Source organism: Astyanax mexicanus, chromosome 13, assembly GCF_023375975.1.
Source record: "Astyanax mexicanus isolate ESR-SI-001 chromosome 13, AstMex3_surface, whole genome shotgun sequence".
In the NCBI taxonomy this organism is placed as follows: Eukaryota; Metazoa; Chordata; class Actinopteri; order Characiformes; family Acestrorhamphidae; genus Astyanax; species Astyanax mexicanus.
In genome coordinates, this window is record NC_064420.1 from 36,542,882 (window position 1) to 36,567,598 (window position 24,717).

The 24,717-nt window shown below is 39.2% G+C and overlaps 1 protein-coding gene across 6 annotated transcripts in view; it reads left to right on the forward strand.

The window, feature by feature from the left end:
* Positions 1 to 308: 308 nt before the first annotated feature.
* eif4g3b (eukaryotic translation initiation factor 4 gamma, 3b) overlaps positions 309 to 24,717 on the forward strand; it is a 61,245-nt gene continuing 36,836 nt past the window's right edge. For 2 of the 6 annotated variants that reach the window (XM_022677453.2, XM_022677454.2), the window contains exons 1-6: positions 309 to 999; positions 9,081 to 9,180; positions 14,015 to 14,191; positions 19,103 to 19,195; positions 20,767 to 20,799; positions 23,143 to 23,163. In XM_022677453.2, coding sequence (XP_022533174.2) covers positions 833 to 999; positions 9,081 to 9,180; positions 14,015 to 14,191; positions 19,103 to 19,195; positions 20,767 to 20,799; positions 23,143 to 23,163 — 591 coding nt within the window. In that variant the 5' untranslated portion in view covers positions 309 to 832. The remainder of the gene's footprint in view (positions 1,000 to 9,080; positions 9,181 to 14,014; positions 14,192 to 19,102; positions 19,196 to 20,766; positions 20,800 to 23,142; positions 23,164 to 24,717) is intronic. The other 4 variants (XM_022677459.2, XM_022677456.2, XM_022677457.2 and 1 more) reach the window with 4 other exon arrangements.

The window sequence follows — 24,717 nt, forward strand, 5'->3', positions numbered from 1 at the left end:
ATAAACTGTTTCAGAAACTGAGGTGGTCTCTAATTGTTTTCCAGAGCTGTATGCATATTTTTCTTTTTCTAATTTGTTGTTTAAGCACCGTATAGATTGCTACATATATTATATTTTAACGAACAACATTTACAAGTAACACACGCTGTCCAGCACTGCTGAAACTCTATATTGCGCCAGTGCAGCATATAAACAGTACAGGGAGAAAAACCCCCGTGTGTCAGAATGCTGCTGACAGCCGTTCCTCATTCGCTGGAATTTCGCCGAACGAGCGGAACTGACGGAAAAGGCCGAAGTGACACGAAGCGTCAGTCCTGTAGGACTGCTGGAGGCGGCCGCAACGCCATGTTGAACGAAGCCATCCTACTCAGTGGACAGATACTCGTGAAATAGCAGTTGTAAAACCGAGTATTATTAATTTAAGACCGGGCACGTCGTCAGGATCGCCCTGGCAAGCGGAGGCGAACTGGATCCGCGGAAACCCCGGCCGGGGAGGGGGAGCAACCCCCCTACCTTCAGCAATGAAGATCAACCACAATAAGCGCTAGCTAGCTAACGTTAGCTTGCTGCTCTATCAATAAGCTAGATAGCCTGTTAGCTAGCGAACCTAACGCTAGCTAACTGAAGCCGAAGCTTTCTCTACAGCTAGCCTTTCCGCCACCGGCAAAACTTGCCTGTTCGAGGCCCGATCTTTGCGCAACTTGCTTGGCTAGCTGTTATAGTTAGCTGTGTTTTTATGCGCTTTATTTTAAGCTAACTGTTATAAATAAATAGCCAGCTAGCTGTTTTTCTTTGTAAATACTTAGGATTTAGCATTTGATTTTTTTGGGCAATGAGTTTACCGCCGAAAGCGGTGCCCAAGCCAGCCGCTCCTGCTGGACCTGTACCTGGACCTGGAACCGGGCCGCCCCCCTCGACACAGCTGCGGGCTCCACTGGCCACAGTACAGCTCCCGGGGCCCCCGGTAGCCCAGCAGCCGCCACCGGTACCACCAACGCAGTATCCTTCTTTCACAACACCCTCTTAGCTAACACATATTTATCAGTATTTGGCTTGTTAGCTTATTATCTAGCTAGTTAACTGGGTTAGCTAACTAGTTAAATAAGCGCTTTATGCTCTATCTAGGGTTAGCTAGCTAACTATTAGCGTGGCTACTTGTGTTTGTGTGATGCCGGGTGAGCCTGCCCAACGTGAGGCGTTTAGCTAACCTAGATTGTTGTCAGCTGGTGTTCTGTCGATTTTGACTACCACATGTCAAAACACGCTTCCACCGGTTACATATATACAGGCAAAACCCCTTAAATTAAGCAGCAGATAGTAACTTAGCTAACTAACCTATATGTTTATTAGTTGAGAATGCCCCCAGCAGAAGATAAATAGGCCTAAATTAGCTGACTTATTTATTAGGGTTAATATAGTTAGCTAAGATGATGTGATGTTTTATTTTTTTGTATTTATTATTTAAATAACTATTTACACTGTTATAACCCTTCAATAAGCATCGGCAGTCAGCTGTATAAGATTGTAGCTATGCTAAACTACTGAATGCATCCAAAGAACACTTGTGTAATGAATTATGAAATACTCATGTAAACATTTAGCTAAAACGTTGTGGATCAGAGCATGCGCAGAGCTGTCAAGCGGCACATATTGATGCGTAGCACAAATCCATGCAACACCTGGTTTACCTGGTTTGCCTGGGATGACTGGTGGTAATTCCTATATAGGTTAGCTAGTTAGCTAGCTGATATGTTACTTGTCCTGTGAGAGAATTGTTTATATGAGGCAGTGTAGCTGGAGGATGATCGGGTCACTGTCAAGACGAGCAGGTTATGGGATTGTGGAGCTGTTTGTTGCCCTATGGCTACAAAACCTCTCACAGTTTCAGGCTTGTGTGTGAACATCCCTCTTAGTTGCCATGGAGTGGCTGGATAGCTGGCTATGTTATCATTATATGGCTTGTTAGCTTATTATCTAGTTGACTAACTAGTTAGCTAGCGTTTTGTGGCCTATCTAGGGTTAGCTAGCTAAGTCGGCTAACTAGTTAGCTAGGCTACTTGTGTCTGTATGATGTCGCGTGATGCATTTAGCTAGACTGTTGTCATCTGTTTTTTGTTGATTTGTGCCACTGCATGTCAAAACACGCTACCACTGGTTATATGCACAGGTAATACTGTTTAAATTAAACAGTAGGCGGTAAGCTAGTTATATTTTTACAGGTTGAAAGCACTGTCTCAGAGAATGCCCCCCAGCAAAATATAACTTGGATAGGCACAAATGAGCTGCTTTATCAGGGTAAACATTGGCAATGTATAAAGCTAGGTTAAGTGATGTGGTGATGTTTTTTTTCTTCGTGTGCTTATTATTTGAATCGCCATTTACACTGTTGGAACTCTTCAATAAGTATGAATTATGAAATACACGTAAATATTTAGTTAAAATGTTTGTGGTTCAGAGCATGCGCAGAGCTGTCAAGCAGCACATATTAATGTGCAGCACAAATCCATGCAACCCCTGCTTTTGCTTGGGTTAATTTTTGTATCTGTCATTTAGCTAGCTAGCTAGCTAACCTAGTTAGTTATATTGGGCAGGTTGTGGGGTTGGGGAGCTGTTTGTTGCCTGGTAGTTACAAAACCTGTCACAGTTCCAGGCTAAACACATAGCCATACTAGATAGATATATAGCTAGTGGGCTTCTTTGAGATAATCCCTTTTAGGTACCATGTAGTAACTGGATAGCTGGCTAATTTTTTTGTCATTATTTCGCTTGTTTGCTTATTATCTAGTTATGGGATTGAGAAGCTGTTTGTTGCCCTTTGGCTACAAAACCTGTCACAGTTCCAGGCTAAACACATAGCCTGACAAGATAGTTAGATAGCTAGTGGGCTTATGTCTCTAATGGTTGACTAGTTTGTAACTAAGAGAGAGAGCCAGTATTTTTGTGGTAACTATGTGCTCATAATATTATTTGTAGTGGTATTAAGTTAGCTATAGCTTTGTTGTGAGACATGAGCCCCTTTGCCTGTATTGTGACCAATTTAGCTAGTTATCTATTGTTTAAAATTGTCAGTAGCTACTCTGTTTGTGTTGTTGTGTCTCTTAGGGAGCTTTCAAATATCTCTAGCTAACTAGCTAACACGTCAATATTTAGCGACTGGCTTTGCTTCTTTACTGTAAAGACAGCAGTCAGTTAGCCATCGAGGCGAATGGAGACAGGCAGATGGTTGGTTGGGATGTAGGCAACATTTTGAGCTGCGTATTTATTACCTCTCTTTTGACATTCTCATCCAAGCTGCCAAAAGTCATGTGCACTCCATGTTTTTATACCCTCGTCATTAAGCTGCAACACTCTCCCTTTTGGCATTTAAACTCAGCTGCTGTGGTTTAGGTTAACGTTTTTTCCCTTCCGTCTCTCCCCTTTTAAATAAGGACACTGTTTCACAATCTGTCCTACTGCAGTGTGTGTGGAGGAAACAGGAGACAAGTGTGTGACTGCTTAGTTCCCGCTGTGTTTACAGTGCTTTGAATAAGTGTTCATACTCCTTGAACTTTTCCACATTTGGTCACCTTACACCCACAAACTAAAATGTTTTGAGGATGGAATTTATTGTGAAAGACAAACACAAAGTAATTCGAAGTAAAAAGAAAATGGCACAGTGTGTCATGTAAGAAAAGTCTCTTTGGCGAATAAGCTGCTCTGGCCTAAAACACTGCACATCACCCTGAACACACCATCAACTGTAAACATGGTGGTGGCAGCATCATGCTGTGGGGATGCCTTTTCCTTAGCAAGGACAGGGAAGCTGGTCAGAGCTGTGGGGAAAATGGGTGGAGCTAAATACAAATATTGCAATATATATCGTCCAAAAAACATTGCATTCCAATTTTTTTTTCCAATATCGGGCAGCCCTAGTATACATTGTAATATACAGTTTAAGTTCTCTGTAATTCACAATGTTATTTCCGCACTTTCAATGTGTTTTTTGAGAAAACCCATATGAGAATGTTAAAAATAGTATTTATATTTATAGCCCTACAATAAATCTTACTGTCAGCAATGTTTACAGTCCATTGCAAGCAAACACATACATATGAAACTGAATTTTCTGTTTCCCAGCTAAGAATGCGGGATGAGTATGGTGATGTAGATGTAGTTAACATATGAGTTCGTTCACAAAGATAGGCTCTCCTTGATCATTCTTTTTTTAGGCTAAAATATTGGTATCATTCATTCTTATGTAAGCAAAGGTCAGCAAAAACATGCTAAGGTTATGTCTGTATATTATACAGTAAGTTGACAATGTAATTATTGTGCCAGGCTTAGTTACAGATGAGAGGGAAATGTGTTGCTTCAGTGTGGCCTATGTTGTTATGGTGTCTGTTGCTATGCCCTTATGGTGGGCAGAAGTTTATGATTGACTCATTATTGTTAGGCTTGTTCCCGGATCACTGTTTCTATTCATATCATCAGCTGTAAATACCAAGAGACTATAAATTGGTGCCCCAGTTATGTAAAGGAGTGAAGTGTGATGGTGGAAGGATTGACCTGCTTTCAGGCATAGTGTAGTGATGGTGTCATAGGCTGTTAATTGCAGTGCATTACTGGCCTCCGGGCCTGTTTATTGAAGGATGATCTGTGTAATTCTGTATATGTGATGGTTTCTGATCTGTAGGGCTGTTGTAAAAAGTAACGGTGAGATTGTTGGTTTTAGTGGTTTGCAACTGTTTTTTTTAACCCTGCTCTCTTATGTATGTTACTGTTGTGTTACTATTTAACCCAACCACTACAACTCTGAAAGAGATTATTAATGGCTTAATTATTTGGATCAGGTGTGCTTAGACTAGGGGGACCCTATTGACCCAATATGCAGGGCAGTGTGCCTCCGGGACCCTCTTGATCATAGAGATTTTTTTTAAGGCACTATCACTTTGAGGTTTCTAAAAAGTGGCTTGGATCTGGATCTCTCTAAAGTACATTTGTGACAACAGTTATTAAAAAAAGCTTTATACATCACAATACATTTAAACTGAGTTGAGTTGGATTGGAGATGGTGATTTATGGCAGGGGATGCCATTTAAGTTCATTTACAGGAAGCGTTTATGTTCATTTACAGGAAGCGTTATCATTCTTTTGCCTTTCTTTGCTTTGTCTTATGAACAGGTAGGACAGGTGTTAGGCAAAAGCTGTACATACTGACAGATGCCGTCATAAAAGTAACTGGCTTGCACTCAGGGCAGCACTTGGAATTGGAAGGTGATTGCACTTATGTACTCAACCTTCACCTTGTTTCCATGAGTAAAGGCTGGCCTGCGATTCAGAGAGGACACTCTGTCATAAGACTGTTCATATCAAAACAATGAAGCGTGGCTAGTCAGTGGCAGGATTTTTTTTTGTATATGTATAGTAGAAGGATATATACACAGCTTACTAACACTGCACAAGCTGGCTGTTTATTGTTTGAGCTGAAAGGTATGATCTGTACAAGGCTAGCGGTTGCTTGTTTACCAAAAGACTAACGTGATCTACTTTGGCTTTCTGATTTTGGTTCTGATATGACTTTGATATAATTTAGTCCTATAAAAATGCTTTGGTGCACTGAGAAACTAATCAGTGCACACAGTCAGGCAGTGTCTGTTGCGTTGATTTACGACAGGTTTTACAATATATTGTGTATTATAAAACCATTCTACCTTTACATTACATTTTTTTTTCTCTCTATTCCCCTCTTCCTTTCTTATTGTATTTTACTGACTGTCAGGTGCGCTATCAAAGAACGTCTATTTTCTGGTCTGTTTCCATTCGCGACAGTAGTAAGGAACAAGGGTGTCGCAGTGTTTCCCCTGTAATTCAGCAGGTCTCTCTGCTTGGGGGTGCGGTGTGGACGCCTAAGTAAACAGAAATTCTTAAAATTATTGTCTTCCAACGAGCGCTGGATGTTAATCTACACAGATTTTTCTCCAGAAAACTGTTTATTTGGGTGAGAAAAATGCTCTCGTTTACTTACAGTAAGTTTAAATTTCCAATATTTTAATGTGGTAAGTAGCAGCACTAGCCACGGTTAGCAGCAGCGCTTAGCACTAGTAAATGCTGCCTGACAGCGCTACACTAAGGAACCCTGAGTGTTCTGGTAAGGCAAGGAGCTATCAGCTAGCAGTTTTACCTATGTAGCTTGTTTTAACATTGTAAACACGCAGGTTATAATCCGATATACTCATCTCTGAACGGTGAAAGAGCTAGCGCTGCGATTAGCGACAAATGCCAATACTGCTCCAGCCTCGGTGCTGGAGGAACTTTACTGAAATTTGTTTATAACGCTGTACTTCAGTGGAGTGGCTTTACTGCTCCTTACAATGTGACCAGTATAATTCATACATAAGACGCCCTGAATTATAAGGCACGCTATACAGGAATTGGACAATGAAACTGAAACACCTGTCATCTGGTGGCCAATCTTCATTAATTGCACATTATTGCACCAGTAAGAGCAGAGTGTGAAGGTACAATTAGCAGGGTAAGAGCACAGTTTTGCTCAAAATATTGCAATGCACACAACATTATAAGTGACATACCAGAGTTCAAAAGAGGACCAATTGCTGGTGCACGTCTTGCTGGAGCATCTGTGTCCAAGACAGCAAGTCTTGGTGATGCATCAAGAGCCACGGTATCCAGGATAATGTCAGCATACCACAAAGAAGGACAAACCGCATCCAACAGGATTAACTGTGGACGCTGTAAGAGGAAGCTGTCTGAAAGGGATGTTCGAGTGCTAACCCAATTGTATCCAAAAAAAACATAAAACCATGGATGCTCAAATCACGGCAGAATTCAATGTGCACCTCAACTCTCCTGTTTCCACCAGAACTGTCTGTAGGGACAATACATTATTGTGGTCTAAAACCAGGTGTTTCAGTTTCATTGTCCAACCCCTGTATATATCCAATATATTTATATTGTACCTCCACATGGTGGAGCAGCTGGTAGGAATGGCTAATAGGGTGGACAGTGCACAGTGTTTAAAAACTCCATTGTAGCTAAAAATAGGAGGTGGTCATAATGTTATGCTTGTTCTGTGGGTGTCCGTTCTAATGATATCTACAGCACAACAAGGCATTGTTAAATCCCAGCTCTAGAAAGAGGCAAATATTACTCAGCTGCACTCTAGGATTGACCTATGGTAAACCCTAATGATCCTTGCCCTTATTTCACACTAAGGGAAAGTTGAAATCAGTGGCTGCCAGCTGTTCATCTCTTCATCTCTTCATCTGGTAAAGTTCATACAGTAAATCCTTCATATTGTCCGGGTTTGGGCTGAGTTTGATTGAAGTGTGGCAGTGGAAGAAGGGCTGCTCCTCCCTTCTTAACAATGGCTTTGTTTATGGAGCACCCAGGCTCCTGCACTGCTGCCGGCCTGGAGATGGGAGAGGCATCTCCATCTGTAGGGATTCTGCTGCTTTAAGAGCCGGCCACACATTCTGCCACCTAACTGCCTTACTGAACAAGATCCACCATTCATTCAGCCAGGCCAGGGTCTGTACTTACTGTGCAGTGAATCAGTAATTCATCATCTGAATATGAGGCTGATGTACAATAACAAGAGCTTGTTGGGAAATGATGATGATGAACAGTTTAGTAAGTCGTGTTTTATTTGTGCGAACAGAGAAAGAAGTCTTCATCTGTGGACAGCTGTCCAGTGCACTGTACTGCACGAGTACTTGGTGTTTCCTCTCTGCTGTGGTTTTAGAGAGCTGTGGTGTGATTGCCTCAGATTAAACACTAATGGGAACGGGCATGTCTTGACAACATTGTGAATTCCAGTCCACTCAGCACACACACACACACACAGCTGCCTGTATCACTGCTGCAGCTCTCGCAGGCTGCCTGCCCTCAACTACACACTTACTCACTCACCAGGAGTATGGAAGAGCGAGAATTGAAAGTGCAACAGTAGGTGGAAAAAGCGAGTATCGTAATAGTAAACCAGAAGTTTCCATTGTAGCTTGTGAAATCAATCGTAAGGGCTGAGGGAGGGGATTCCTTTGTAGTAATGAGTGAAAAAATAGCATAAAGTTCAGGGAGATTATTAGCTTTTTCTTTTGGCTGAAACTGATTTCACCAGTATATAAATTCAAAAGCCTAAATGTGTGTTTGTCTTGTTTAAAAAAAAAGTTGAACACTAAACCTTTTTTTTAACTTAAGTATTTTTTATTTTTTTTTATTTCTTAACAAGACAAAATTACAAAACAAAAACTCAGGATATGACTTGGCTGAAAAAAAACAACAAAAAAAAAAAAACAGAAAGGTCTCAGTAGATACAGGCACAAGAAATATTGCCTTAACTAAGTTGACAGAAATTAGCATGGTTGAATTATGGAAAATGACAGCGTGGAGCCTATATGGTGTAGGTAGGGGCCCCAGACATTGTAGAAACTATCCACAGAAGAATTGAGCATTAATGTAATATATTAATTAGGGATAAACTCCATATTAAGGTTATGCCACGAGTTAAGAGATGGAATAGCAAAAACATTAAACGTTTTTAACATTCCGACAGACAGACTAGTAAAGAACAATACTTTTGTCTCAACAGTGCTGTTTTAAGCATTGATTTATCTCAGGAGTGCTATTCCAAGCATTACCATATGGCTTAGCAGTGCTACTTAAAAACACATGTATTAAGTTTAGTCTTTTGTTAGAGAAATCTAATCAAATCAGATCTAAGGCTAATTTAGCTTTCTAGCTATTATAGCTAACTCAGGTAATGTTACTATCCTGGCCCAGTACAGCTTGTATATTTTATCTTGCCTATGCCTGCTAGTGCGGCTGAAATGCTAGAGAAAACTCTGCTATTAAAGAAAATGTTACTTTTGTGTTTTTATCAGGTTGCCAACTGTTCAGTGTACCTCTTTTGTCAAGTTTTGTTATTATGATATGATGCCACACACAGTAGACAGCACACTGCCTGCTTTTTCTTTTTGTTCTTTTTTTTTGCACATATATGGAGCTTTATCTGTCGCCTGCATGCGTCTTGTGTGTTTTCCCACCTTGTTGCTGTGATTGGCCTTAAATGGTTTCCTCTCCAGAGTTTTCCTTAATGCGTTGCACCCCAGGATCCCCAGAGTGCAGCCACCCTTGGACGAGCGGCTCTTCTCCACGCAACCTGGCGTCACTGCCGTCTACAGTGTGAGTCAAAGGTTTCCTTTCCTTCTGTCCTCTCTCTGTCCTTGCAGTTACGCAACACACACACTCAAACTAACTAATGACTAATTGTCAGTGCTGTTCATGATTTATGTATAGGCCTGTCACCAAAACCAAATGTTGTCAGATAATATATATTAATTTATATTAATATTATATATACAGCTCTGGAACGAATTAAGAGACCACTTCAGTTTCTCTGATTTTGCTAATTATAGGTAGATGATTGAATAAAATATACTTTGTTTTATTCTATAAACTACGAACAACATTTCTCTCAAATTCCAAAAGAAAATATTGTCCTTTAAAAGCATTTATTTGCAAAAATTGAGATAATAAAGTTTTAAGAGTTCAGAAATCAATATTTGGTGGAATAACCCTGGTTTTTAATCACAGTTTTCATGCATCTTGGAATGTTCTCCTCCACCAGTCTTACACACTACTTTTGGATAACTTTATGCCGCTCATGGTTCAAAAATATAAGCAGTTCAGTTTGGTATGATAGATCTTCCTCTTCATTATATTCAGCTGTATTAGAGGAATATACTCATGACACTTTTTCACTTTTGAGATCGATGCCAGTTTTTGCCAATACCAAAAACCAATACTGATAAAATTAAATTTTTGTAGCTTCTTTATTTATACCATTCTATATTTATAGGGTTCTATTTTTGCAGCGTTTCATTTTGGTAAAGGCAGATAGATATTGTGCGTGTGTCAGTTTTAGTAGATGTAAAAAGAGTTAAAATACCACCTCCATTGAGGTCAGTGAAAAATGGTCTTGAGATGAGATTACATCCATTTGTTGTACAATAAGTCAATAACACCGATATTGTAGCATGTGTGTGTATATGGTATATGTCTCAGTTCTTCACATTAGGTCTGCATTTATGGAAGGAGGCTTTGTTGCGTTGGTCAGGTCCCAGTCTGAGCGTTAGAGAAGGAGAGCAGGGAGCAGAAGCAGATGTATCGAGTTACAGGTGTCAGGATCAGGTATTCCTTCAGCCAGAGGAGAGGGAGTGTCATGGAGCTGAAGATCAGCTGAGAGGAAAGGGCTGCGAGTGTCTGACGAGGAAGCGAGGAGGGGCAAAAGAGGCTGGTTGCGTTTTCTGCTGAGCTGGACTTTCCCTCCTGCTCTTGTTTCCTGTGTTGTGTCAGAGAGCCCTGCTGTCAGCCCTGTGATCCTCCAGCTGCAGGGCTTGCTTTGGCTTGGTTTGTGATCTTGTGCCTTTGCACACTACTCTTCTCTTTTCTCTCTTTCTCTCTCTCTCTCTCTCTCTCTTCTTTACTTTCTCTCCCTCTTTCTCTCCCCCTCCCACATCCTCACCCCGGAAGAGCCAGGGCTGGCAGATAAACTGCATAATCCCTGGTCAAACTGCAGAAAGTGGGTCACTCCCCACCTGTGGATGGAGCCTGGGAAAGTGGGGTTGCTGGTGCTGTTGAATAAGAGAGCAGAAGCAGAAGAAGAGGCAGTACTTTTGAAATGTTGATGATGTGCAGTTCAGCAGCCAGGTTGAATGAATGTTATTACGTGTGTGTGTGTGTGTGTGTGTGTGTGTGTGTGTGTGTGGTGCAGCAGCCGGCCCTGCTGTTTATTTCTCAGGCAGCTCTGCTTGGTGGAGCAGCGTGCTCACTGTGCAGATGGTGCTAGGTAAGGGTGCTTCCCCGGAGAGAAGAGAAAAAGCTGCATTTTAATGAATTTGGTAGAGAACAGGACTGCAGAGTGAAGGGCTGTGTGTGTGTATTGGCATGAATTTGTAGTAGAGGTGTTCAATATCGTATCGTACGCAATAATGTCTCCAATGATTTTTACATATCGTTAATAATATTATACCCTGTAATATCGGGGTAATAATTTTACAGTTTTCAGCTAAAACAAAATTCACACTGTTCTCATTTCCCATTATATATCTACTGATTATATCTGTCCAGTATCATTTATTTTACTTTAATTCTGGATGTATGGAGATATTTGGAGTGCATTATTAGTATCATGACGTTTTGGATCTGATTAAAAATTCTTGTATTTTTTTTATTTTTTTTTTATCTCAGTGTGGGGTGTGCCACATCATATCATATATTTTGTTACAGTAGTGTATTTCTTTAATATTTTTTCATCGCAAAAATACCATGGAATATCATGATATTATTTAGGGCTTTTTCGCCCACCCCTAATTTGTATATGTGATGCATATCAGAATCTCAGTTAGCAGTGTGCCATATCATATTGTATGCAAAAATACAATTTAATACAATTCTGTTACAGCAGTGTATTTTTTAAATATTTTTTCAGTGTTTTAAAAAATTTGTCATCGCCAAGGGTGTTGTTATCGCAAAAATACCATGGAATATCATGATGCTATTTTAGGGCTATATCGCCCACCCATAATTTGTATATGTGATGCATATCAGAATGTCTGAATATTCTTCATAATTAAAAATATTTGGTACTACAAAAAATAGGGGTGTGCCTTATCATATCGTACACCATAATATCGCCAACATTTTTGAATATTGTGATTGATATTATACCCTGAAATATCGTGTCATATCACCCACCACTAATTATCACATCAGGGTACTCCTTTTTTTTTTTTTTTTTTTGCTGTTTTTGTCAAAATAAAAAAAATCACACTGTTCTCATTTGGAAATATTTGGAGTGCATTATTAGTATCATGACATTTCTGGATCATTGACTTCTGTTACAAATCTGATAAAATTCTTGTATTTTTTAATATCTCACTTAGAGGTGTGCCATATCATATCGTATGCAATAATAAAATTGTATTTTTCATGTCATTTTTGTCATATCGCAAAGAGTATCATTATGGTATGTCGACTGAGTTTATTTTATTCATGTTTTATTGTTATAGAATATTTAAACAAATTTTATATTCCATTTCAATGTAATTTTTTTTTGATTATCAAAAGTTTGTTGCTATTTAAAAGCATGCAATTGGATTATTTAGCTTATATATATTTTTTTCTTTCTTTCTTCTTTTTTTCATATATATAGTATATTGGTATAGTAGCATCTAGTATAATCAGTAAATTATTGTCATAAAGTTACTTTAAAATAACAATATCTTTTGTCACATAAATTTGTATCGTCCAAAACTTGACGGGCTGTGACAAAAATAATGTAATGTTATAAAAAAAAAAAAAATATATATATATATATATATATATATACATTTTAAAGTGCAGAATATTAAGTGCCTGCAAATACACTACAGACATAAGCAGTTATACAGAATATAACATACAAATTAGTCAGACTCTCACTGTTATAAATGATAATGATATTAGTGAGCATGACTCTGCTGCAGATCTGTGAGCTTCTTTAATGAGTGATGGAAGCGCTCAGTCTTTGGACTCTCCCGGTGCAACCAAGTTAATCTCATTATCAGTTCCCAGCCCTTGCTCACAATTAAAATTACAGCAGTGCTCCTCTAAATCCTGCTGCTCCGGCTGCAGAACTGCGGGACTCTTCATATTGCTTCTCCAGCCTGTGCTCATGTAGCGTGACAGACAAGGTCATAAAAGTAATTCACAGGAGAGTTTTAGGTTCACACGACTGAGCCTCATGCAGAAAGGTCGGACGTTTATCGTCCCTTAACACGTAATGTAACAAGCCATGGCTGAGGCCTGGAGCTGGCACGCGTCCAAACTCTGAGAGAAGGTGCACGCTCTTGTCACACCCGTCCTAAAATAAAGCTCCTTTTCCGCTGTTTAACTTCCTTCTTTATCCCGGTGCTGCTGAGACAGACAGCTGATCATGAGTAGTGGAAATGACTCATAGGGATGCACCAAATATTTACCAACTATTTATTTTTGCCAAAAATGGCAAAAAAGAACTTTTGGTTTTGTCAAATAATTAAATTTTAACAATAACTGATTCATAATTAGAATTTAGTCATATTGTGCTTAAGTTGGTATGTCTGCTGGGTTGTTAATATTCAGTCTTTTTATGGTATAAAGCATTGGTGTCCAAACTACGGCCCGCGGGCCATTTGCGGCCCCTTTCCTTTTTTGGAGCGGCCCGCGAGGTGTTTTAGAAATAGAATGAAAGTTGGCCCGCTGGTTTTTATAATGTGAGATTCGAAAGTTTAAACGCTAGGTGTCAGAAACGGGCCAAAGAGTGTAAAAGCGGAGAGGGTGCGCATTTCTAGCGCAGAAAAGAGGGCAGAAGAGTCTAAAAGTGGAGAGGGTGTGCATTTCTAGCGCAGATAAACGGGCCAAAGAGTCTAAAAGCGGAGAGGGTGCGCATTTCTAGCACAGAAAAACGGGCCAAAGAGTCTAAAAGCGGAGAGAGTGCGCATTTCTAGCGCAGAAAAAACGAGGCAAAGAGTCTAAAAGCGGAGAGAGTGCGCATTTCTAGCACAGAAAAACGGGCCAAAGAGTCTAAAAGTGGAGAGAGTGCGCATTTCTAGCGCAGAAAAACGCGGCAAAAGAGTCTAAAAGCGGAGAGGGTGCGCATTTCTAGCGCAGAAAAACGCGGCAAAGAGTCTAAAAGTTGCTGTAATTAAGGAGTTTAATATTAAGAGACATCATGAAATGAAACATCAATTTGACAAATCTTAGTTTACACAACACTGTCAAAGATAAAGATAGTTAGTCAAGTAAAATGGTGTGTAAATGAAAGTAATCAGGAAAAAAGTATTATTTAAAGGGGTATATTTCATTATTTGAGTGTGGCCCGTGACTTATTTCTCCTTCTGGCCCCCAACAAAAAAAGTTTGGACACCCCTGGTATAAAGTGTTTTGTTTTCATCTGTGCCTTCTCTCACTTAATGCTTTTTTTCTGCTGGGATTCCAGGTACAGAGACCCCCCGGCCCCCCCTATACAGCACATGATCTCAACAAGGGACACCCCAGCCTAGCGGCTACGCCGCCAGGCCACGCCTCTTCCCCTGGACTTTCTCAGGTATCAGTTTCCACAGTATCCACTGCGCATCTGTATGGCCACCCAAAAGGCTGGGAGGCAAGAGGAGGGGTGAGTGCACCCATGCAGCTGCCTGAGAGAATATGTGTGTGTTGGCTTGTTTGTGTGTGTTTTAACTTGTGTGTGTGTGTGTGTTCACTGTTGTGCTGATGATGAGCATTAACATTAGTGTTTGCTTGTGTCATGATGCTTCTTGCTCATATGTGAGAAGATTGAGGGGTTATATTACACACAGAGGGAATCAGTGATGTACGGTTGTAAAAATCTTGTTCCATACTGATATAATTACATATAGATGTGATATATTTGTAGATTTGATATATTTATATATTTAATGGAAGTAAGCGTGAAAAACATATCTAATCAGTTTGAACACGTCAGTCAAAATACACATTGACTGATGTACTGTATTATTAAAGCATTCACTCTACAGTATCGTTTTAAGCCCGAGCCTGAAATAAAGCAGAACTCTGGTGTAAAATGGACTTGATGTAGTAAAACATGATGAAAAGTACTTACCTTTAAAGAATAACACGCCTCCAGTCTCCCACAGCGTCCTGAAATCCAGAAATTTTAACAGTTTGTCTAAACACCCATTAGATGTTATTCAGGCTCAGAGTAGCTTCACACCTCTTTGCTTGAATCCAAAGAGCCCTGACATTTAAAATGAGGCATTAATAACAATTCGGACCACTTTCACTTCTGCAGAACCTCATTAAAGCCAGTGTAGGATCCAACATTTAGAGTTCTGAATGTTCTTCAGTTTCTGATTTAATGTATGTGTAAAACTAACATGCCTATTGGTCACTAACCAAATACCCCTCTCAGGAATCCCATCAGTGAGCTCAGTTTCAACGGAATTTCAGCCAATAATTCAGTCGATCTTATCAGATCATAGGATACTTATTAGAGGTGTGCCAAAAAATCGATTCACATAAGAATCTTGATTCTCATTTACTACGATTCAGAATCGATTTAAAATGTCCCAAAATCGATTCTGAGGGGCGGGTTTTAGACTGATTTTGGGCTGGGTATTTTTGTTGGACCTGGCAACCCTGGGGATAGGGCTTGTCCCTTCAAACGGAGATCTTCCAGACACACACAGAGCGTAGGTGTTTGAGAATCACCGGTAAGATGGCAGAACAAGCACTATATTACCTTAGATTAACGTGTAGTTTCAATGTTTTATGGCAGAATGCTTCATAACAAGCATAAAAAAGATCGCTAGTAGTTAGTTTCAGTAACTGTTAGCTAGCTAACTAGCTAACTTTCCAGTTCCACCTTAAATAACGCTACAGGTGACAGCGGGCTGCAGCATTTAAGGCGGAACGGAAAAATACAATAAGCTAATCAGAGCTAATTTCAGCTCCTCATCACAGAGGAATTAAGGAATGGACAATATGAATTAATTTCTCCACCTCCTGCCCCCTTTCTGAAGAAATACAACGACCTTAAAGTTAACTAGTTAATCAGCAGCTGCTCCTGAACTTTAGCGCTTCACTGCTATCATCACATCAGCCCAGCAGCGTCACCTACACACCACCGCTAGTAGCCTGGTAATAAAGCAGTGTTATTTATTATTTATTTATTGTTCATTAACGTCATTGTGATATCCCAGTGATTTCTCTGTCACTGAGGACCCACATTCCTGCACATTTTATTGTTTTTGTAACACATTACTTGCTCCAGGACCAGTGTATATTATGGAGGGTTTTTTTTCAATAAGATTCATAAGCCAGAAGCAGAAATTTTTATAATTCAAATCGTTTTGAATCAAAAATCGATTTTGAATCGAATCGTGGCCCCCAAAATCGGAATCGAATCGAATCGTGAGATAGTAAACGATTCCCACCCCTAATACTTATTTACCCAGTTTATCAGTGTTTCGTAAAGTCTCTGCACTTCCTTTTTCATCAACCACTAGATGACAATTCGGACCTCTTGCACTTCTGCAGAACCTCATAAAAGCCTGTGTAGAACCCCACATTTAGAGTTCTGAATGTTCTTCAGTTTCTGATTTAATGTATGTTTAAAACTAACGTGCCTTTTGGTCACTAACCAGATTCTCCTTTTAAGAGTCCGTTAAGGAGCTCAGTTCAGTGAATATCGGAAACTGCAGAGCTGGCAAACCCCCCTAAAATACAGTGAAATGCGGTGTGGTATTTTATCAGTCCATTCATAGAAATGAATGCCAAGACTGACACCCTGCAGATTTATTAGATGTAGCTTTAAAAGCTGACTTAAAAGGTCATTTCAAGCTTCCAGTGCTGTGTTATTTTGCAGTCCTAGCTAATATGATTTCTGCATTGGTGGTTTAAAGCGATCTTATTGATGCCTTCTGCATCCGTATCAACTTCCTCTGTTATTTACGGTGCTGCAAAGCAAATGAACCACAGAATTTTCCACCACATGCATTCAGATGCTTCTAGTCCTACGAGTCACAGCTGTTTCCTCTGAGGGAGTGGTGTTTTGAAACCTGTTAATTTAGACAGATTGCCATGGTAGTCAGAATCATTTATTAATCATTTAATAATCACTGTTAAAGCAGGGCTTACAGCTTGTCACTTCACTTATTGATCATGAGGATTATATTTAGATCAGGCTTTAGATCAGTCATATTAAAATGCAAGTGTTCACACATCCAAGATGCATATAAAACAGATACAAATCTGCTGACATAAATCACTTCATAAGTTGGTTAAAGACTCATTTAAGCCATATGATAGCAGTTTAAACACCTCCATCTCTCCTTACTACTCACTCAACAACTGACCCCCTACCAGTACAATCACAGCTCTGCTCCATTATGTTTTTCACTGTAAGAGATTGACTGCACCGTGTGTGCTGGATAATCTAGCATGCTTACCATCAAGCTACCCATTACTTTATTCCTCTCTTTAATTACCTAGATATGCATCATAATAACAGGAAAAGAAGAATCCGTGTTTAAGAGATTGTCCTCCATGTTTAGAACCGGTTTCGAAGCGTTGAGTATAGGAAAGATTTGTGGTAGGATCCAAAAATTCACAGAGCAGAAGCTGGAGACCTTGGTCCCTTATGTCTGTGGATGGTCAACATAATTTGATTGGACAGTCAGTTTAGAATGTTGCCTCACCACATCATAATTCATTCGAGAAAAGAGAAAAAGCTTGTGTCCGTTTGCCGCTCCTTTAATCATAGAAAATTACAGGGAACTTTATGCTTTGTCACCTGCTAAACTATGTTATAGAAGAAATTAAAATGATAATGTAATATCGCACCTTAGGGCTGCACAATTATCATTTTACAATTTTCATTGCAACGTGTGCATTCACCATAGTCACATCAAAGACATAAGGCCAATTTAATCAAACTCATCAGGCTTTTGCTGTTTGAAACTAAGAAAAACATGCACAATTTTATTTCAAATATAAAAGTAATGTAATGTGCTCTTTATGATTTAAGAGACCACTTAAAAATGATGAAATTCTTTGGTTTTACCAAATTAAAAAACCTCTGGAATATAATCAAGAGGAAGATGGAGGATCACAAGCCATCAAACCAAGCTGAACTGCTTGAATTTTTGCACCAGGAGTGCAGGCATCAAGTTATCCAAAAGCAGTGTGTAAGACTGGTGGAGGAGAACATGCCAAGGGTTTTTTCACCAAATATTGATTTCTGAACTCGTAAAACTTTATGAATATGAACTTGTTTTCTTTACATTATTTGAGGTCTGAAAGCTCTGCATTTGCTTTTTTATTTTAGCCATATCTCATTTTCCACAAATTAATGCTCTAAATGACAATATTTTTATTTGGAATTTGGGAGAAATATTGTCTGTAGTTTATAGAATAAAACAACAATGTTAATTTTACTCAAACATATATCTATAAATAGCAAAATCAGAGAAACTGACATGGTCTCTTGATTCTTCCAGATCTGTATATATGTGAATAAAGAGATTTCCGAATTTCCGAACTCTTACAATTAAACTTTTTATTCAGCCTTATAATTCACTAACCAGCTGAAGCACCCCAGTGCAGTTGTAGTGGGCTTTGAAAGCTCTTGTGATTGCACCCTTTTGTCAGTTTTTGGCTGAGTTTGTGCATGGTGCGTGTGTGCGTTTTGTCACGTAGTTTTCTGTGTGTTGTCCCGGGTTGTCCGAGTTGTCCTGTGTCCAAGAATATGTGTGCACTTAACCACCGTGTATGTCTGTGTGTACACACTGTCTCTTTGAAAACACGCACTTACGCACACACACAAACACTCACTCACTCACTCACTCACTCACTCACTCACTCACTCACTCACGCACTGTACCCAGCTGATTCTCTGTTTCTCTTACTGAAATAGAAAGTCAGTCACAGTGACTCAGCTGTTCTGGAGCTTGTTGTGAGTGTGTGTCTGAGGCCAGCGCTCAGATTTCCGCTCTACGCCTGCAGTGCTGCTGCTGCTGCTGGCAAGCGCGGCCCCTGCTAGACCCTACTATTAATAGAGATTTCAGTTAACATGCTCCAGAGGCTAAACCATAATTACCCCCACCCACAAGCAAAAACACAGAGAGATCACGCAGCTCCAGCAGAATGGAGAGGTGTGAGGAGGTGGAGAGAAGAGTTAGCTTAGTTTCTCTCTCTCTCTCCTCTCTCTCTCTCTCTCTCTCTCTCTCTCTGTTGCTCTGTCTGGCTCTGTACAGCCCTGTCGCATGCAGCCTCTCAGCCGGCGCCCACTCACGGCTGTCCAGGGCTACGCCTAGCTCTGATTCTCCTCCTCTCGCTTTCTCTCTCGCTCCTCAAGGCAGAGAGATGGCAGATTTGTCAGTGTCAGCAGACCGCAGTGTTTGCAGCGGCAGGGAGCGGACACCCTCGCTCCATCCTCGCCCACACTCACTGGAAGCTCACGTAGAGGAAGGACAGGCTTAATCAGCTGTCCGGATTTCCACAGAAGCTGAGTTTTTCCCTCTCTCTGCATCTTTCTCTTTTACAGTCTCCGTATACGGCAGGCCAGAATGCCGGCACGACCCCTCTGGTCTACTCTCCTCCAACGCAACCAATGAACGCCCAGCCTCAGAGCCGCCCGGTAAGTTCCCCATCACTTCAGTTCTGCCGTTTTTTTTTACCCTTGTTTTCCAGGTTCATGCTTTATCTTCTGGACCTTGTGTCTAAGCTAAGCTAAGCTAAGCATGTGTTTTACTCTAAAACTAAGGAAAAAAAATAATATGTATATATAACACGGATGCACTTAATATTTAGCAACTAAAAGTTCAAAAAGAGTAAGAAAAAAGAAAAAAAGTTAAAAACAAGCCTGAAATGTTGATACCGATCAGTGACTAATTTACTTGAAGTCATGTTGCAGTGTTTTCTTATTAGGGTTTATTTAAGCAGCGGCAGCAGGCCCACACTAAACACTACCCCTCCCCTCCTCCCCCAACCCGCAGCAGTGTTGCGTATCAGAGAGAGTGAGGGAGAGATGGTAGGAAGCTAACTCAAATAAAAATTAAATAATAAAGCCTTCAGCATCCCTTTAGCACGTTTGGTTCCAGCTCACCATACTCTTCACAAACTTGCTGTTTTCCATCCAAAAGATATGAGCTGTTTTAGATGGCTAGGGTAGTGTAACGTTAGCTGAGGTGCCTAGCTAGTTATCTTAGCATTTGTTTGTTTACAGAAAAAAAACTGGCTTAGATTTCACTCACGAAAACTTGAGTAACATTAGAGTAGCATTGAGTAGCATTGTTGAATTAAATTTATGATCACTATACAATATCGCTACTGAGTAAGCTTTGAATAAAATGGCACTGCTAAAGTAAATCTATGATTGAAGTAACGCGGCTGATGTAAATTAATAGTGAGCATATCACTGCTAAGTGATTAATGGTTATAAAAGCACTGCTGAGGAAATGTATTGATTTAAATTGCACTACTAAAGTAAACTAATGATTTAAATAGCACTGCTGAGGTAAACAGTTGTGTTGTGATGTGGAAGGAAACATAGTATTTGGCTTTTTTGGACATTTGTTCAGGGCTAGGATGGTGTAATGTAAGCTGAGGTGGCTAGCTAGCTAGCTAGCTAAGCGTTTGTTTGTTTACCAACAAAAAAAACTGGCTTAAATTTCACTCATGTAAGACTTAAGTAGGATTGTTGAGGTAAATGGATGATTACAATATCACTACTGAGTTAATGAAATGGCACTGCTGTAGTAAATCTATGATTAAAGTAACACTGCTGAGGTAAATGAATAATGAGAATATCACTGCTAAGTAATTAATGATTAGAAAAGCACTGCTGAGGTAAATTATTTGATCTTTTGTTGGTTGATATGTCTGCTGGAATGTTCAGTGCATCTCTAGTCAAAAATACAATTACTTTCTTCTCCAGCTTGCTGGTGTTGCTAATGATGCAGTTAGTCCTGTTGGGTTGTGTAATGTAGACAGTAGTGTTTTGATGTGAAAGGAAACATAGTGTTTAGCTTTTTTGGACTTCTGCTCAGGTGTAGCTTCTGGCATTTTGCCTCATTTATTGCTGCTTACCTGCCCGGCACAGCTTGGTGTTTCTACAGTGTCTGTTGTTCATTGTTATTTTCATCTCTCTCTTTTTCTTTTTCTCTTTTTATCTTGTGCTCTTCTCCGCCACGCTACCTTCTTCTTCAGTTTGCCCCTGGGCCTCGTCCTACCCATCACCAGGTAACGTACGCCGATAAAGTGCAGCACTTCGCACCACAGGTTTCTCTTTATGCTGCATGTTTGTGCCCAAAACTTGCAAACCCCAAGTATTTATCAGTGAAGAAGATACATTCCTAGTGGCCTCCCAGGGGGACGAGTGTCTCTCTGACCTGCGTTCTGTCAGTGTGATGAATATCAGGTGTTGGATGCTTGTGTTGTCTTGGTCTGGGTGTGCTGATGTGGTCAGGCTGTAATCAGTGTCGTACAGTACAGCTGGGTACAGTAGTGGAACATATAAATCATGAACCTTGTGCATGATAACATGACTAAAGGTTGACCTCACTGTAGATTTTATTATTGTTATATGCAAAATGGAGGACAGTTTGTTGGATGGAATTGTTTCAAGTTTCATTTTTTTGTACAGTAGAGAAAATGCTTTGTTTAGGGCCCTGTAAAATCTTTAAATTCTTTAAATAAAAAAAATATATATGTTGCTTTGTCAACTTCATTACTTTATACAAACAAGACAGAAAGTATTTCAGTACTTAAATTTAAATTTGTATTGATTCGTAGAATTCAACTGAACATGTACATTTGTATTTTTTTTTTTAGCACATCCATATCTAATATCTAATGATGAAGTAGCACTTATAGCTTGGGTGCGCACCATTTGAAATGAAGTGGAATACACCCACAATAAACAAGTGCATGTTTGCAGCCACAAAATGAAGATACACCCTTGGAGTTAATTACAATCAGAGTTACCGTATTTTATGGACTATAGGGCGCATCGGATTTTAAGGCACACTATCAATGAACGTTTTTTTTTTTTCTTCTTCTTCTTTTTTCAATACATAAGGTGCAATGTCGCTTTGGGTATGTCTCTATCCGTTTTGCACTTCAAAATAGTTTATTTTATTTCTAAAAAAAAAAGAGTTAAAAACAGCCAATAAATTTTGTTCCACTTTGCGATTGTGTCCTGTTTGTTGTTGATTCTTCACAAAAATTGCAATTTCATATCTTTATGTTTAAAGCCTGAAATGTGATAAAAGGTTGAAAAGTTCAAGGGGGCTGAATACTTTTGCAAGGCACTGTATATAAGAGGCACCTTCTCTTACAAAAAGAACACTTTTTTTTCAGAGGTAATTTGTAAAGGAGGTGCTGACAATATGCTTGATTACTTGTAATTTCAGTAATTGTCTGTGTTAAGCCTCTATTCTTTCAATTTTCCCATTCTCTGAACTGAAGTTACATAAATGTCAAAGCCTGGCCTTTGCTCTCTTATGTTTCCCTTTGAGATGTGTGAAAGAGGAAGTAGCGTGCCGAGCTGGCTGTGTTTACTCTGAATGATTATGAGGGTTAGTGGAGCAAATTCTGCTTTGTTTTTTAAACCTCACGAGGGTGACATCACTCTGTTTCCTCAACAGCACACTGTCTGGGTTCTTCAGTGGGAGAATGTGAAATGATTTTTGTACTAACCAGATATTAATCATTTTTATAATTTTACTTAACAGGAATTTGAATATAAACCTTTGATGTTACACTAGATTTTGCACTGCACAATGTTAAAACACCTACTTTACATATACAGCTCTGGAAAAAAAAATAAGAAACCACTTAAAATTATAAGTTTCTTTAATTTTACCTAATTGAAAACCTCTGGAGTACAATCAAGAGGAAGATGGATGATCACAAGCCATTAAACCAAGATGATCTGCTTGTGTTTGTGTCCTAGGAGTGGCATAAAGTTATCCAAAAGCAGTGTGTAAGACTGGTGGAGGAGAACATGTGATTCAAAAACAGGGTTATTCCATCAAATATTAATTTCTGAACTCTTAAAACTTTATGAAAATGAACTTGTTGTCTTTGCTCTGCATTTTTTCAGCAAAAATGTTCTCATTTTCTGCAAATAAATGCTCTAGATGACAACATTCTGTAGTTTATAGAATAAATAGAATAAAACAACAATGTTCATTTTACTCAAACATAAACCTATAAATAGCAAAATCTGAGAAGCTGATTCAGAAACTGAATCTTATTTGTTTCCAGAGCTGTAAACTAATAAATAAAAATAAATAATGTATCGATAGATAATTACAAAGCAGAATATTGCGATTCAACACACTATCGATATTTTGTTACGCCCCTGTTAGAAAAAGACTTTAAATATAATCAGAGCTCTTCCATTTTCTAACCCTTTGCCTGCTTTATACGATTCCGAATGCTCTAGCTCTGTGTGTATGAGTTTGTGTGTGTATATGTGTGTGTATATGTGTATGTGTGTGTGTTAGTTTCTCTTTCCGTCCATACCGAGTAGTGCACTGTCCCATTAGCTTCTCTCTCTTTCCTGCTTCAATTTTCAAGGGAGGATTCAGACCCATCCAGGTAATTTGCAGTCTTAAAGAAACGCATGGCATGAAGTCCCTGTTCCTCAGTGAAGCTCCCCCCTCTCTCTCTGTGTACTGCAGCTGTGCTCGGCTCTCCACCCCACCCTGGAGGAAGCCAACTCCTCCATTTTACGCTTTATTTTCTCTCTTCTTTTTTAATTTAATTTCCTCTCCTTCAGTCTCCATTAAATTATAATTAATAGTAGGCACTTGTAAACGCTGAACGGGTTTATGTACGTCCATAAAGCTTCAACAGGTCAGTTGGTGGTGTGATGTGAAGGTCACATACTGAGGTTTATTAATGTTTAGAACTTTTCATCTTTATTAAGGCTGGTCCATAATTTATTATCAAATTTGCTAGAATTATGTTTGTTAGGTACATTTGAGAAGGTGCCTGTGACCTGATAGTTACAGAAATGCAAATACTTTGTTTATTAAAGTGGCAGTCCATAATATTTAGTTTCTAAACTGAAAGCAGAAGCATTTCTAACTGGAGAAGGGACAAAATATTGTGTTTAAATGGTACCAGTGTTCTGGAACTACCATCCCTGCTTAGCCTAATATATTAATTCTAAAAACATTCTGGTGTTTCGGTCGCTTTTCGCAAGAGTTCTTCTGGCCACGTCACGTGTCTTTATGTACTTACATCACAGGTACAGCCTCTAAAAAAGAGTCCGGCTCAGTTTTACTAAACATGAGCGGCTGGTGGAGCAATGGAAACTTCGGAAGAGGAAACTCAGAGCTCAGTAACTCATTCACTCATAGTAAAAAAAAAAAAAAAAAAAATCGAAGGATTCATCCGCTCTGAAAGGAGACACATTGCATCACACACCAGTTTAAAATGATTCTTTCTCATGCTCTGTGCAATTACCCATTCTCAGCTGAGATGTTACAATAATTTTTTTTTTTTTTTTTACTTTATCATGCATTCTTTATTCCAGCGCCTCATGTTGGCTTTATCTCCCCTTAAACATTACAACTATATACTAGTATTTTAATTGATTGCATTTTAAATTTCTTACATCAATTATTTGCATTTAAATATCTACTATAAAGACTGAAGAACAAGAACAATGCACAAGTGCGATTAATTGCAGTTAATTAGTGAATATTGTCGTGATGTTTAAATGTTAAATCAATTAAAACCCCTAAAGAAAATACAAGAAGTATACAGTAAAATGGACCAAGACTATTAGTGTACATTTATTCTGGGACTTTCCTTTTTGTGTTTGTGATATTAAACAGACATTTCTGCTGCTAAATTTAGTTTTAAATGTACTTTTTTACTCCTGACTTGGAAATATAAAATGCTAAGCTTGTGTAAAACATGTTTAGACCTAAGAGAAATGGTCCTGCAGTGGACTAAGGGTTGTGTCTGTGGAACAGCAGATGTTCTTGCTAAATATTGACCAATGTGTGATTGCCGAGCTCTAGATAAATCAGCCTGCCATCTCACCTCTGAAGCCATCAAATCCTGAGCAGTAAAATGAGCTGGGATGTGGGGTTGTTGCATCCTGAATTCTAGATTAACTGAATTAATATTCATCATATC